General features: G+C 38.4%; 1 protein-coding gene across 2 annotated transcripts in view; it reads right to left on the bottom strand.

Moving 5' to 3' along the window:
* LOC140725520 (coiled-coil domain-containing protein 150-like) overlaps window positions 1-15,973 on the bottom strand; it is a 136,583-nt gene that overhangs the window by 23,341 nt on the left and 97,269 nt on the right. For both annotated transcript variants that reach the window (XM_073041075.1, XM_073041076.1), the window contains 2 exons: window positions 11,912-11,980; window positions 1,087-1,248 (listed from right to left, as the gene is read on the bottom strand). In XM_073041075.1, coding sequence (XP_072897176.1) covers window positions 1,087-1,248; window positions 11,912-11,980 — 231 coding nt within the window. The remainder of the gene's footprint in view (window positions 1-1,086; window positions 1,249-11,911; window positions 11,981-15,973) is intronic.

The raw sequence follows: 15,973 nt of genomic DNA, 5'->3' as shown, positions 1-15,973 counted from the left end.
CATGCTTTTAAAACAACGCAGACTGCGCTGGCTGGGCCACGTCTGTCGTATGAAGGATGGTAGACTGCCAAAGGACATCCTCTACGGAGAGCTAGCAACAGGCAAGAGGAACGTTGGTAGACCCCAGCTTTGCTTCAAGGACATCTGCAAACGTGATATGAAAGCCTTAAAAATCAACACAGAATGCTGGGAGAATACAGCAGATGACCGCAACAAATGGCGAGGTACTCTTCAGCAACACCTAAAGCAAGGCAAAAGAGTGATCCTGAGTCAGTTTGAGGGGCGGAGAGCTAAACGGAGAGCATAGTGGACAGCGGACAACAATTCCACTATGCCCTACACATGCAGCAACTGTGGCAGAGCCTGCCATTCCAGGATCGGCCAAAATAGCCACAGTCGACACTACTCAACAAACCAGAGACTACCAGAGACGCAGTACCCACGGTCGACCAAGACCGATGGAGGCCACACACACACACACCTCTTTCAGAACCCTAGGATGCAGTTCATCTGGTCAGGGTGACTTGTACCTTTAGGTCTTTCAGCTTTTTGAGCATCTTCTTCCCGTTGACAGCAGGAAAGTGTTGAAACTTTGATCTAAGGTCTACCTGAAAATTACGCCTAACTCTTCATGGGCACCAAGAAGTAGCCACTCCTTTCCACCAAAATTCAATTGTCAAACAGTCTACAAATGAGACAAGAGATTCTGTAGATGCTGGAAATCCAGAGCAACACATACAAATGCTGAAGGAACTCAGCACGTCAGGCAACAGCTGATAATGAATAAACAGTCATTGTTTCAGGCTGTGATCCTTCACTGGGAATTGTGATGAAGGGTCTCAGCCTGAAACATCGACTGTTTATTCATTTCCATAGATGCTGTCTCACCTGCTGAATTCCTCCAGCCTTTTGTATGTGTAAGTCTACAAATGAGAAGAGGGACTGGTTAAATTTATTCTGAACAATAGTCAACTGAAGGATTCAAAACTCATCCCACCCAATTTCATTTCATCTTCATGTCATCCACTATAAGCAAAACATTTAACACTGATAAAGCATTTTGTAAAAAGAAAATATGTAACTTACCAGACATTTTCTTTTCAGCTCTAGACTAAGCTCACATTCTTTCTTTAACTGTATTTCTTGTTGTCTACGGTGAGACACTGCCTCATTTTGACTTTTTGTCAGATTCTGAAGCTCCTCTTGTAAACTCTGCATCTCTGTCTTAAACTTTAAAATCAATTGAGACTGTAGGGGAGAATACATCAACAATAAAGCAGATTATAAATCATGACCAGAATAATAAAAAAATTTTATCAGGAAAACTGAAATTACTTAGATATTATCTATCAAATCCAGGACTGAAATGGAGAGTTTGTGACAGAACAGTCAACACTTTTCTGCTTGAGTGCACTTTAAAAAGACCGAAGAAAATTGATAACATCTTGGACAAATCAGTACACATGGTCAACATTTCTGCCTTTGAATCTAATATCCACATCACAAACAGAGATGCTCTCTGACTGTTGAACAAACTTGCATTTTACTTTTTCTATTCTACACCTCTATCTGTGGCTTTAATAAGTATAAACTTTATTCTGCCCAGCAGCAACTTATAAGGACACAAGAAAATAGGAACAGAAGTTGGCCACCAGGCAACTCAAGCTTGCCCTGCCATTCAATATGATCATCACTGGCTTTAATTCCTCTTCTGTGCCAATTCCCCATAACCTTTGATTGCTTGATCTTTCAAGTATTTATCAATCTCCACCTGAAATGATACCTAATGATCTGGCCTCTACCACGCTTGATAACAGAGCATTCCAGAGATTTTCTATGCTCCAACAGATGTTACTACACACCTTGAATTTAAATGACTGGCCCTCTTTTTGTAGCCATATCACCTTGTTCTCACTCATAAGAGAGTCATGAACATCTTAATATCTACCCTGTCAAGTCTCCTTTGGATTTTATGTTTGTGTAAGATCACCCCTTGCTTTCTAACCTCCAAGGAATAAAGACCCACAATGCCTAACTTCCCTTGATCAGGCAATTCTCTCATCAGAAATAGCTTGGTACATCTCCTTTGAACTGCTCCAATGTTACTATATTATTTTTAAGGTAATGGGACTAAAATGGTGAATGACCTAACTAACATCTGTACAACTGTAACAAAACTACACTAGTCTTAAATTCCAACTCCTTTGCAAAGAAGGTCAACATGCCATTTACTTTCTTAACTACTTGTTGGATCTGCCTGCTAACTTTTTATGATTCAGGCAATAGAGCACTTGGATCTCTCTCAACCTTTCTTACTGCAATCTCTCTCTCTTTCTCTACTTATATAATGTCTTTTAATTCCTCTTGTTTAAAAGCACAACCTCACACTTCTCCACATTAAAATCTATATGCCACATTTTTCTCTTATCACTCAATCTATGTCCGATTACAAAATCACAATGACCTTCCACATATTTGGTGTCATCAACAAATTTGGAAACCTTATATTTTGTTCCTTCCTCTAGGTTATTAATGTAAATGGTAGATAGCTGAGAGCCACCAACCAATCCCTATTCAATAGTCTCATCCTATCAGCCTGAAAAGGACCCAGTTACACCAACTCTTCACTTTCTATGTGACAGCCAATTTTCAATTCACGTTAACCACACGACCTCCTATATCTTGGGCCCTTAACTCATTTTTATGACACTTCTTTGTTTTGAGAAGGTCAAGAGCAAAAATGTCTGACAACCTCACCCAAAGTCCTCACATGCTATTCCAACTTGAATCTTCTTCTTCTTGGTCAGTCTCTTGGAAATGAAGATGACTTACTTCCATGCCAGTTATGTGGCTTCTAAGCTGACTAACAAGGCCAATGTGGAAACTGCAGACATTTCCAAATTTGGGGCAGGTAGCAGTCAACAGGATAGGTGGATGAATAATTTGTGAGGTGACTCATTCCTTCCACTGCTTATGCAAGTCCTCCACTGCCACCCTGCCTATTATCAAAGAGTAATCTGCCTTAATAAGAATTAATAGTCGACTTCATAGCATATGTATCATTTGTACTCTTAGTAGTTTGCTACTAACACTGTAATGATGAAACTACACCTGATACCACATACTACAGTAGGATGGCTACCACAGGAAGCTATTCAGCCCATCAAGTCTTGCCAAGATCTATGAAAGAGAAATCTACAACAACTCCCCTGCTCTCACCTTATCCAGATACTTATCCAGCTCCCTTTCCAACTCAATAATTAAACCTACTTTGCAACAAGACAGGCATTGCATTTCAGACCATAAACAAAGGCTTCCATTATGAAATTTGTTTTTGATAAAGCTAATCAGCTTCATTCTGTAACCCCTGGCTCTTGAGTCTCCCCTATGGCGAAAGACACCGCTTTTACCCATGCACTATGTCTACATCCTTCATGATTTTATTAGTTACATGAAGAATAACCTCAACTTCTTAGGTCTATTCACATAATTAAAGTCCCTAATTCCTGTTATTATTTTAGCATATTTCTTCCATAACATCTCCTGAACTTTGCATCTCATTTAGAATGTGGTGCCCATTATAGTTTTATTAAGATTAGCCGTTACTTTCTTGATCATGCACCTACAGTACTTATAAGGTCTAGGATAATTTATCTTAAAGCATTTTCTCAACTTTCCTTGGCACTTTCAACAATGTATATATATCTCTGATATGGACGCCACGGTAGCGTATCTGTTGGCGCAACACTATTACAGTTTGGGTCATCAGAGTTCAGAGTTCAATCCCAGCATCCTCTGTAAGGAGTCTGTACATCCTCCCTGTGGAATGTGTGTGCTTTCTCCAGGTCGTCTGATTCTCCCACAGTCCAAAGAGATGCTGGGTAGTGTTACGTACCCGTGACACGTGACAGTGGTACCCTTGTCACGTGACTGGGGTTGAAGTTATACTGGACATGAGGTAATGGTGGAGTGATGTCATTTTCCCGCCAGTAGAGGTCATGTGACAGGTTTTTTCTACAGGGTATAAAAGGAAGACCCACCCTGTCAGGTGGGGCAGTTCGTGGCAGGATTTGCCAAGATGACTTCATGTTACTGTGTGATTTAATGTGATGACACAGTTTAGTTAAAAATGAAGTTTTATATAATGCCTAAAGTTTAAAAGGTCAGAGCCAACGGTTTCTTTGCTAATGGAGAGTGAAGTTTGGAAGACAAATCGAGAAGAATCGATTTTCGACGATGGATTGACTTCGACCTTGTGTGATCCTCATTCGGAAGGATTTCGTTTACTATTCTCACGATAGTCTCCGCTGGAAAAAGCGGGAGATTGAGAATATTGTGGAAGGAAGGTCAGTCACTTTAAGTTGTTATATTTAATAAAATTCGACGTGGGAGTTCGACGCTGGGAATCGAAGGACATCGACGTGGAAGAGAATTTACATCGCTTTAAAAAGTCTCTCCTTTTAAAAGTACCGTGAGCTTTTGAACTGTCGGCATATCGTTTTAAAGTCTGTTTTCTTTCGGCATACCGTTTTAACGAACTGAGTTCTTTTCAATACCACTTTAAAGACTGTTTGGGACTGCAACGCTATTAAGGACTGTTTGAGCAGCTGAGCTCGGATCATTGTTTGGGTTTGTTTACATTTGAAGGGGGTTTGTTATCAGTGTTTAATAAACGTGTTATTTGTTATAAAAACCCTTCGTCTAACTCATCTATAATTATTGTTGCCTGAATACGTAACATAAATATGGGGGCTACGTCCGGATTTGAATTGTTTGAGTTTAATAAGCTTTTTGAATTTTGAATCGGTGTTTTGGTAACGGGGATTGCTCGATTTTTTTTTGTTTGATTGGCTTGTGAGTGGTATTCGGCAACGATGAATATTGATGAGTTTCTGGATTCGCCAGACGCGGATTTGTTAGCGAAGGCGAAAAAAACTGAAGTCTCTGAACTTGCTAATCGGTTGCATCTTAAAGGGATTTTGCCAACTACATCAAAAGCTGTAATACAGAGAAAAATCGCGTCTCACTATGTGGCTTCGGGTGCTTTTGAAGAATCGATTTTAGAATCGTTTCCAATAAGTAATCTGGAGATGCAGTTGCAAATTGAACAAATGAGGTTGGAACAAAGTAAAGCAGAGTTAGAGAGGTGTAAATTGGAATCTGAGCAGAAGAAAAGAGAATTTGAATATGCAATGGTGAATTTAAGGTCTGAGAATCAGTCTTCTGATTCTAGAAAACCGTTTGTTGCTAGCCAAGAAATTAAATTGGTCCCTCCATTTAGTGAAACAGAAGTGGAGAGATATTTTCAACATTTTGAAACTATTGCTCGGATGTTAGAGTGGCCGAAAGATAAATGGTCAGTGTTATTACAGAGTGTAATCAAAGGCAAGGCACAACAGATTTACACAGCTTTAACTGCTGCGCAAGCATTAGATTATGATATTGTGAAAGAAAATATTCTCAAAGCATACGAATTGGTCCCAGAAGCGTACAGGGAAAGATTCAGGAGTTTGAAAAAGTCTGTGGAAAAGACTTATGTGGAATTTGCCTATGATAAAGCTATGTGTTTTGAGAGATGGGTTTCTTCTAAAAATGTAAATGGGGACTATGAGACATTGAGAGAGCTGATTTTAATGGAGGAATTTAAAAGAAGCATTCCTGTTGAAGTAAGTACCTACTTAAATGAGAGGGATACTGATAAATTGCAGGACTGTGCTAGATTAGCTGATGAGTATGTTTTAATCCATAAGAATAAATTTCCTCAGGGTAGAATTTTCAAGAGGAAAAATAATATGGAGACTCCAGGTAAATTAGAAATTAAATTAGAGGTTAATGAGAGAGGTAAGGAGGAAGGAAAACCTGTGAAGGAAAGACAGTTTGGTCTTATTTGTAACTATTGTAAGAAGCCTGGCCATGTAATAGCTAACTGTTTCAAATTGAAAAAGAAAGAGAAGGAAGCAGTTCCGGATGCTTGTGTGCAACATACTGAAGCACCTGTAAAGTTACAGGGTTTGGTAAACACAAATGAGGATTTGTTAGAGTCTGACAAAGTTAGAAAGGGATATGATCATTTTATAACTGAAGGGTTTGTATCCTTGAAAGAAGGATCTACTCTGGTGCCAATAAAGATTCTTAGGGATACTGGAGCTTCTCAATCACTGATGTTAGATAGTGTGTTGAAGTTTAATGAAAAGAGTGATACTGGTGAGGTAAATTACATAAGAGGTGTTGGAAGTGATTTTATGCCTGTACGTTTACATGAAGTAAATTTAAAGTCAGGGTTAGTTACAGGATTTGTTAAGGTAGGATTACAGCATAGCTTACCTGTGAAGGGTATTTCTTTATTGTTAGGTAATGACTTGGCAGGTGGACAAGTTTTTCCTGAAGTGCATTTGACAATGGAATCAGAGGAACCAGAGGTGAATTCTAACACAGATTTTTCTTGTGTTGTGACTAGAGCTATGGCTAAAAAGATTGATGTGCAGAATGAGGTTGTTACTCATGACTGTTCAACTCAGGATTTGAGTTTTGAGGATGTGTCAGAGACTTTCTTACCTTCGTTGTTTGAACAAGATTCTGGGAGTAAGTCTGACTATGAAGATTTATCTCTGTCTCGGAAGGAGATGATAGCAGAGCAGAATAGAGATCCTGAGATTGTAAAATTAAGGGAACAAGCTTTACTAGGTAGTGAAATTGAGAAGGTGTCAGTAGGATATTACTTGGAAAAAGGAGTGTTGATGAGGAAGTGGAGGTCGCCTACAATTCCTGCAAGTGAGGAATGGAATGTTGTTTACCAGGTAGTTGTTCCTAAAGTTTATCGGAATGAGATTTTGACTTTAGCTCATAGTGTGCCTTTAGGTGGACATCAAGGGGTAAGGAAAACTGTGGACAAGATTTTAAAACATTTTTACTGGCCTGGTTTAAGAAAAGATGTGGCGATGTTTTGTAAGACGTGCCATACTTGTCAAATTGTGGGTAAACCAAATCAGGTTACACCAGTAGCTCCATTACAACCTATTCCAGCATTCGGTGAACCGTTTTCTAAAGTTATTGTAGATTGTGTTGGTCCATTACCAAAGACAAAAACTGGTTATCAGTATTTGTTGACTATCATGTGTACTTCGTCTAGGTTTCCAGAGGCAGTACCACTTAGGAATATAAAAGCTAAAACTGTGACGAAGGCTCTTATAAAATTCTTTACTTATTTTGGATTGCCTAAGGAAATACAAACTGATCAAGGAAGTAATTTTATGTCTGGATTGTTTCAACAGATAGTTTATAAATTGGGAGCTAAGCAAATTACTTCGTCTGCATACCATCCAGAATCGCAAGGTGCCTTGGAGAGGTTTCATTCTACTCTCAAGAATATGAATAGGACATATTGTATGGAGAATGAAAGTGACTGGGATGAGAGTATAAACTTACTTTTATTTGCAGTAAGGGAATCGGTACAGGAATCTTCAGGGTTTAGTCCATTTGAACTTGTGTTTGGACAGAGAGTTAGAGGACCTTTAGCTTTATTGAAGGAACAATGGATTAGTAAGGAAGTGCATACTAATTTGTTGGACTATGTTTTGAAATTTAAGGACAGGTTACATAAAGCTTGTAGCTTAGCCAAGGAAAATTTGAAGTTGGCTCAGGAGAAAATGAAGACTTGGTATGATAAGGAAGCTAGGATGAGGATGTTTAAGCCTGGAGATAAGGTGTTGGTTTTTTTCCCAGTGCAGACAAATCCTTTACAAGCTAGATTTCATGGACCTTATGAAATTGTGTCTAGAGTTAATGATGTGGATTATGTAATAAAAACTCCAGATCGTAGAAGGTCAACACAACTTTGCCACATAAATATGATTAAACCATATTTTGAGAAACAATCTGATACTGTGACTGTTGTGGTTAGTGAGAATGAGTTGGATTTAACTGGGAACATGATAGATGATTCATCTGACTTTCATTCTAAATCTAACATTGTTTCTGTTAGGTTACCTAATTCGACTATTTTGGAAAATATGGATGAGAAATTAGCACATTTACAGCTAGAGCAGAAACAACAGATGAAGGAATTGATTTTTAAGTATAAGGATTTGTTTCCAGATGTTCCTAGAAGGACTACTATAGCTTCACATGATGTAGATGTTGGAGATGCCAAACCTATTAAACAGCATCCATATAGGATGAACATGGAAAAATGTGAACTTGCTGAGAAAGAAATTGAATACATGTTAGAGAATGATATTATTAGACATTCTAACTCGAATTGGAGTTCGCCATGTGTAATGGTGCCAAAACCTGATGGTAGTATTAGGTTTTGTACGGACTATAGGAAGGTGAATGCTGTAACGAAGACAGATGCATATCCAATTCCTAGAGTAGATGATTGTGTAGATAAAGTTGGAAAAGCAAAGTTCCTTACAAAGATTGATTTATTGAAAGGGTATTGGTGTGTTCCATTAACGGACAGAGGTAGAGAGATTTCTGCATTTGTAACTCCATCTGGGTTATATGAGTATAATGTTCTTCCATTTGGGATGAAGAATGCCCCAGGTACTTTTCAGAGGATGATTAATTCTGTGATTCAGGGATTGAAAGATACTGATGCTTATATTGATGATTTAGTGACAGGAAATGATACTTGGGAAGCACACATTATTGCGGTGGAGAAATTGTTTGAAAAGCTTTCAAAAGCTAACTTGACTATTAATTTAGCCAAGAGTGAATTTGGACATGCTACTGTGACTTACCTTGGTTATGTTGTGGGTCAAGGTAAGGTAGCTCCTGTTCAGGCAAAAGTTCAGGCAATTTTAGAAATTCCCACTCCAACGGGGAAAAAAACTCTCAGAAGGTTTTTGGGAATGGTAGGATATTATCGAAAATTTTGTAAGAATTTTGCTAATGTTGCCCTTCCATTAACTAATCTTCTGCAGAAGAATGTAAAGTTTGTGTGGACAGTGTTTTGTCAGGAAGCATTTGAAAAATTGAAAACAATGATATGTGAACAACCTGTGCTTAAGGCACCTGACTTTGAAAAACCTTTTTCATTAGCTGTAGATGCTAGTGATGAAGCTGCGGGAGCAGTATTGATGCAAAGGAATGAGGGTGATGAGGTTGATCATCCAGTAGCTTACTTTTCTAAGAAATTTAATAAGCATCAAAGAAACTATTCAACAATAGAGAAAGAATTGTTATCTCTTGTTTTAGCTTTGGAATATTTTGAGGTATATGTTGGTACAACTCAAAAACCACTTATTGTTTACACTGATCATAATCCGTTAGTTTTTCTGAGTAAGATGAAAAACAAAAACAGAAGATTGTTAAATTGGAGTTTGATGTTACAAGAGTACAATATTGTGATAACTCATATTAAAGGTAAAGATAATGTGGTTGCTGATTGTCTATCTCGATGTTGAATGTACAATGTTTTTTTTTGGAGTGGTTTTTTTTATTGTAACACTCCTACTGTATTGTATATTGTGTATGTTATATAATTTATACCTTTGTTTTTTTTTGGGTTTTTTTGTAAGTAATTGTTAAAAATTTTTGTTCTTGTCAGACCAAAAATGTTTTTTTTGGAGGGAGGTGTTACGTACCCGTGACACGTGACAGTGGTACCCTTGTCACGTGACTGGGGTTGAAGTTATACTGGACATGAGGTAATGGTGGAGTGATGTCATTTTCCCGCCAGTAGAGGTCATGTGACAGGTTTTTTCTACAGGGTATAAAAGGAAGACCCACCCTGTCAGGTGGGGCAGTTCGTGGCAGGATTTGCCAAGATGACTTCATGTTACTGTGTGATTTAATGTGATGACGCAGTTTAGTTAAAAATGAAGTTTTATATAATGCCTAAAGTTTAAAAGGTCAGAGCCAACGGTTTCTTTGCTAATGGAGAGTGAAGTTTGGAAGACAAATCGAGAAGAATCGATTTTCGACGATGGATTGACTTCGACCTTGTGTGATCCTCATTCGGAAGGATTTCGTTTACTATTCTCACGATAGTCTCCGCTGGAAAAAGCGGGAGATTGAGAATATTGTGGAAGGAAGGTCAGTCACTTTAAGTTGTTATATTTAATAAAATTCGACGTGGGAGTTCGACGCTGGGAATCGAAGGACATCGACGTGGAAGAGAATTTACATCGCTTTAAAAAGTCTCTCCTTTTAAAAGTACCGTGAGCTTTTGAACTGTCGGCATATCGTTTTAAAGTCTGTTTTCTTTCGGCATACCGTTTTAACGAACTGAGTTCTTTTCAATACCACTTTAAAGACTGTTTGGGACTGCAACGCTATTAAGGACTGTTTGAGCAGCTGAGCTCGGATCATTGTTTGGGTTTGTTTACATTTGAAGGGGGTTTGTTATCAGTGTTTAATAAACGTGTTATTTGTTATAAAAACCCTTCGTCTAACTCATCTATAATTATTGTTGCCTGAATACGTAACAGTAGGTTAACTGGTCATTGTAAATTGTCCTGTAATGAGGTCAAGGTTAAATCGAGATTGTCAGAGGATGCTGGGTGGTGTGGCTCAAAGGGCTAGAAGGGCCTATTCTGGGCTATATCTCTAAACATATAGATAGATAGATAGATAGATAGATACTTTATTCATCCCCATGGGGAAATTCAACATTTTTTTCCAATGTCCCATACACTTGTTGTAGCAAAAACTCATTACATACAATACTTAACTCAGTAATAATATGATATGCATCTAAATCACTAACTCAAAAAGCATTAATAATAGCTTTAAAAAAAAAGTTCTTAAGTCCTGGCAGTTGAATTGTAAAGCCTAATGGCATTGGTGAGTATTGACCTCTTCATCCTGTCTGAGGAGCATTGCATCGACAGTAACCTGTCGCTGAAACTGCTTCTCTGTCTCTGGATGGTGCTATGTAGAGGATGTTCAGGGTTTTCCATAATTGACCGTAGCCTACTGAATTCCTTTTGGAATTGTATCTTCTCATTTATATTATCTCATAGTCATAGGACACTACAGTACAGAAACAGGCCTTCAAAACCAGCTAGTCCATGCAAAACTACAAGTTTGCCTGGTACCAACAACTTGCACCTGAACCATAGCTCTCCATACCCCTCCCATCCATGTACCTATCCAAATTTTTCTTTAATGCCACTTCCACTGGGAGCACTTTGGACTCTTGTCACCCTCTGACTGAAGAGGTTTCCCTTCATGTTCCCCTTAAACATTTCATCTTTCACCCTTAACCCATGACTTCTAGTTCTAGTCTCAACCAAACAATGCATTTGCACTATCTCAAGTCAAGTCAAGTCAAGTCAAGTCAATTTTTATTGTCATTTCGACCATAACTGCTGGTACAGTGCATAGTAAAAATGAGACAATGTTTTTCAGGACCATGGCGTTATATGACACAGTTAAAAAAAACTAGACTGAAGTATGTAATAATAAAAAAAAACAACACAGAGAAAGCTACACTAGACTACAGACCTACACTGGACTGCATAAAGTGCACAAAAACAGAGCAGGCATTACAATAAATAATAAACAGGACAATAGGGCAGTAAGGTGTCAGTCCAGGCTTCGGGTTTTGAGGAGTCTGATAGCTTGGGGGAAGAAACTGTTACATAGTCTGGTCGTGAGGGCACGAATGCTTCGGAGCCTTTTCCCAAACGGCAGGAGGGAGAAGAGATTGTATGAGGGGTGCATGGGGTCCTTCATAATGCTGCTTCCTTTGTGGATGCAGCGTGTAGTGTAAATGTCCGTGTTGGCAGAAAGAGAGACCCCGATGATATCCCTTAAAATTTTCTATAGCTCCCCTCATTCTTCTACACCCCAGGGAATTAAGTCCTGGCCTATTCAACCTTTCCCTATGATGCAAGTCCAGCCAATAACCTTGGAAATTTTCTCTGCACTCTCAATTTTATATTGTATAATGCCACTTACAAACCTGTTCATTGTTTTTTTTCTGATATTGATCTTTCATTATTTCCATCTGCTGTAAGTCAGCTTCAAATTCCTAAGCAAAAAACACAAGCAAATAGTGTTTTTTCCTGGTTAGGGATGACTGGTAAATTATTGTTTAATAAATTTATAGTCAAACACTATCACTTCACTTTAACCCTTCAATCAAATCTGAGCACTGTGCACTCCAAGTTGACTGTATCTTAAGATAACTAAGAGAAACATTACCTTATTTACTTAAACAAAAAAACCCCACAATTCCTTGAAAGTGCATCTCAGGTAGACAGATTCTATGACTATAATCTATAAGGCAACCAAATAAAAGTGTGTGACAATGCAACACATACATAGTTGAAACATTACTTACCTCAGGATTCAGGAAATTTTCAGATACAAAAGTAAATTGCCAAACATATTACAGTAATTTCTGGAAAAAATATAATTATAGTCCTTTTTGCATTAACCAAATAAACTGCTGGGCAATGGAGTTCAGTGGTAGAGTTGGATTTGGAGTTATCATTTCAGAGGATCTGTTCTGGGTCCAGCACGCAAGTGCCATTACAAAGAAGGCACAGTAGCACCTCGACTTTCTTAGAAATTTGCAAAGATTCAGCAAGTCATCTAAAGTTTTGACGAACTTCTATAGATGCACTGTGGAGAGGATACTGACTGGTTGCATCATGGCCTGGGATGGAAAAAGGCTACCAAAAGTAGTGGATACAGCCCAGTCCATCACAGGAAAAGCCCTCCTCACCATTGAACACATCCATTAGGAGTGCTGTCACAGGAAAGCAATATCTATCATCAAGGACCCTTACCATCCAGGCCATGATCTCTTCTCACTGCCGTCATCAGGAAGAAAGCACAGGAGCCTTTGCTCGCATATCACCAGATTCAGGAACAGTTATTACATCTCAACCATTAGAGCATGAATCAAAGTAAATAACTTCACTCACCCCAACACTGAACTGATTCCACAATGACAGATTCACTTTCAAGGTCTCTACAACTTGTGATCTAAATATTTATTATTTACTTATTATATTTTTTCTCTTGTTGTATAATTTGTTGTCTTTTGTACATTGCTTGCCTTTGCTGTGTGCAGTTTTTCATTAATTCTATTGTTTCTTTAAATTTATTGTGAAAGCCCACACGAAAATGAATCTCAAGATATGATATGGTGACATGATAATGGTGATATATACTTTGATAATAAATTTATTTTGAATTTTGGATTCCCCAGCTTTAGCACTGGTAATCTAGACCCGATCCTGTGTGGATGTTTTAGATATCTGGTAATATAGGAATACCATCGCCAGTACGTGCACAGACACAACTGTAATATTATAGCATGATACCTTATAAAATGGTTATTGTATATATTGCTTGGTGGAAAAAATGATACAAGTGCTATTATAAGAGTTGGTCTGTAGTGTTGCATGCTGGAATGAGGAAAAGAAACAGGATGTTTTGACCTGCTTTGATAAAATGTCAAACAAAAGCTATTTCTGTCTTTCCAGAAATACATTAAATATTGAGGGAAAGCCTTATCTTTCTCCCCAATACAATTTCAATACCTCACCGATCCTTCTTTCCTACTCACCATCTTTAGTCAACCCCAAATATCCCATATGAACCTAACCCAGCTTCCAACCCAATAACCAATCTACTTCCACCATTATATGATCACCTACATTCATAGAACATAAAACAGTACAGCAGAAGAGCAGGTCCTTTGGCCCATGATGTTGTACTGAACTAATTAAAAAATTAACTGTCCAAGTAAACTAATCCTTTCTGCCCATACAGTGTTTGTATCACTCCATTCTCTGAATATTCACGTGCCTAATCACTTAAATGACTCTATCATATTTGCATCTACTACCACCCAGGCAGTGCATTTCCATGAACTCACCACCATATGTAGAAAACTTGCTCTGCAAATTTACTTTGAACTTAACTCCTCTCACCTTAAATGCATGCCTTCTAGGATTAGATATTTTGACCCAGGAAAAAAAGATACTAGCTGTCGATTCCATCTATGCTTCTCATAACCTTGTCAATTTCCACTATGCATTCACAATTTGTCCAACCTCTTCCAGAAGCATACATCCTCCAATAAGGTAACATCCCATATAACCTCTTCTGCACCTTCTCCAAAGCCTCCATATCCTTCCTATAATGGATTCATTCATCCTTTACTGAACCCATCTGCTACCAAGACCCTTGTGTTTGCCTCTGTCATCTTTAGAATTGGTTATTCCACTCTTCTAGCCTTACTTAAACTTCAACTTATATAAAATGTAGAAACAATAATAGCATATTCATGCCCTCAAATCTATTTCAGCATGCAGTGAAATCAAGACTGACAAACAACTTAACATCATTGCCTCTGCCATGTTTCCCTTATTAACTTTGGTTAAAATTTTCACAGTGGTCCAGTTTAAGATGGCACTGTTGAGAGACAGTGATGCTTTAACAGCAGCAAACAAATCTACTAATTATTCTATTAATTACACTTTTTCTGGACAATGATCACTGCAATCAATAGTATGTAACATCCCTTTCAGAGTTGTGCTTTTGAACTGCTTGTACGGCCTAGCAATTTTGCAGTGTTTTGGGGGATTCGGTGAACTGGAGTCTTGAAGATGCATTACAGTGGCAGCAGCGTGGCAGGTACAGGCTAAATTGAGATAGCAGAGCCCAAGCCCAAGAGCGAGGAACGAACTGGTGTTTGTCTGATTTAATCACTGGGCCAAATTGAAAAGGTCGGATGTCAGGACCAGAGGTGAGGGACAGGCCGATGTCAGCTTACTGCTCAATGAGGTTTATTTGTCTCTGCGTTGAACTGAGGCTGTGACCTGCAACTAATGGGCTCCTGGTCTTGATGCAGTGATGAACTGCCTTTGTGGTTGTGTGCTCAATTTTGTGAACTTTAGTTCTGAGTGTTACTTATTTACTTTTTAGTTTTTGTACAATTTGCTCTTTTGTTTTTTTTTGGGTGTTTGATGGTCTTTATTAATGGGTTTTATTGGGTTCGTTTGTTTTTGTGACTGCCTGTAAGACGACAAAATTCGAGGTTAAACATAGTATACCTACTTTAATAATAAATGTATTTTGAACTTTGATTTTTTTAAAATTTAACAATGATCCACCAACATGAACTTTTATAAAGATTAACTGGATCAAAAACCTGCATTTCACTGTTCTGATTCATTTTTTTACATCAAAAACAATTATTTCATAAAGTCTGTGATTCATTTTCAGTTTTTCTATTTGTCACATGTACAAAACAAGAAAAAGCCATATAAGTACATTGCATCTAACACAATGTACACCCTGTGATCTTGATCCATGTTTTTGTACCTATGGAAGTTGCAGACCTTTCATGCAGAATCTAGCCTTTATAACATTGGGAGACTTCCTTCACTATTACTTAAAGGAAAATCCCTGGCCACAGAGTTCAGCTGAGAACCCGCTCAGGCAGGTTCTGTAGGTAAATACTAACCCATCAGGATAGCTCTCCCTGAGGTCCACCATTCTTCACTTGTTGTCACCTTCAACTCACTTCCAAAATGCATATATCATACCATGATCTCCAGCCTGATCTCTCTATGTCAGCTTCAGTTTGATTCTTGCCATCTTCCCCTATCTCAATCTTGCGCTCACTGTTCTTAAGACTCTGCCATCCAACTTCAATTACCTTTTCTTCAAGGCCCAAGATTTCAATTTCTTTCTCAAATGTTCTCACTATGCTTCATCTCCACAGAACTTCTCTCCCCTGGGATCTGAAGCTTGAGAAAACAATTTAAACAGACAAGTTCAAATTCAGGGCCCCAAACAATCCCTCCAGGTGAAATGACACTTCACCTGGCGGTCTGTTGGGGTCATCCGTTGTATCTGGTGCTCCCGGTGTGGCCACTTGTATATCGGTGACACCTGTCATAGATTGGGAGACTGCTTCGCCAAGCACCTACGCTCCTTCTGCCAGAAAAAGCAGTATCTCCCAATGGCCACCCACTTCAATTCTACTTCCCATTTCCATGTC

Source organism: Hemitrygon akajei, chromosome 3 (assembly GCF_048418815.1).
Source record: "Hemitrygon akajei chromosome 3, sHemAka1.3, whole genome shotgun sequence".
NCBI classification, from domain to species: domain Eukaryota; kingdom Metazoa; phylum Chordata; class Chondrichthyes; order Myliobatiformes; family Dasyatidae; genus Hemitrygon; species Hemitrygon akajei.
Note: the sequence above shows the minus strand (reverse complement) of the source record. Positions and strands in the feature narration are given on the sequence as shown.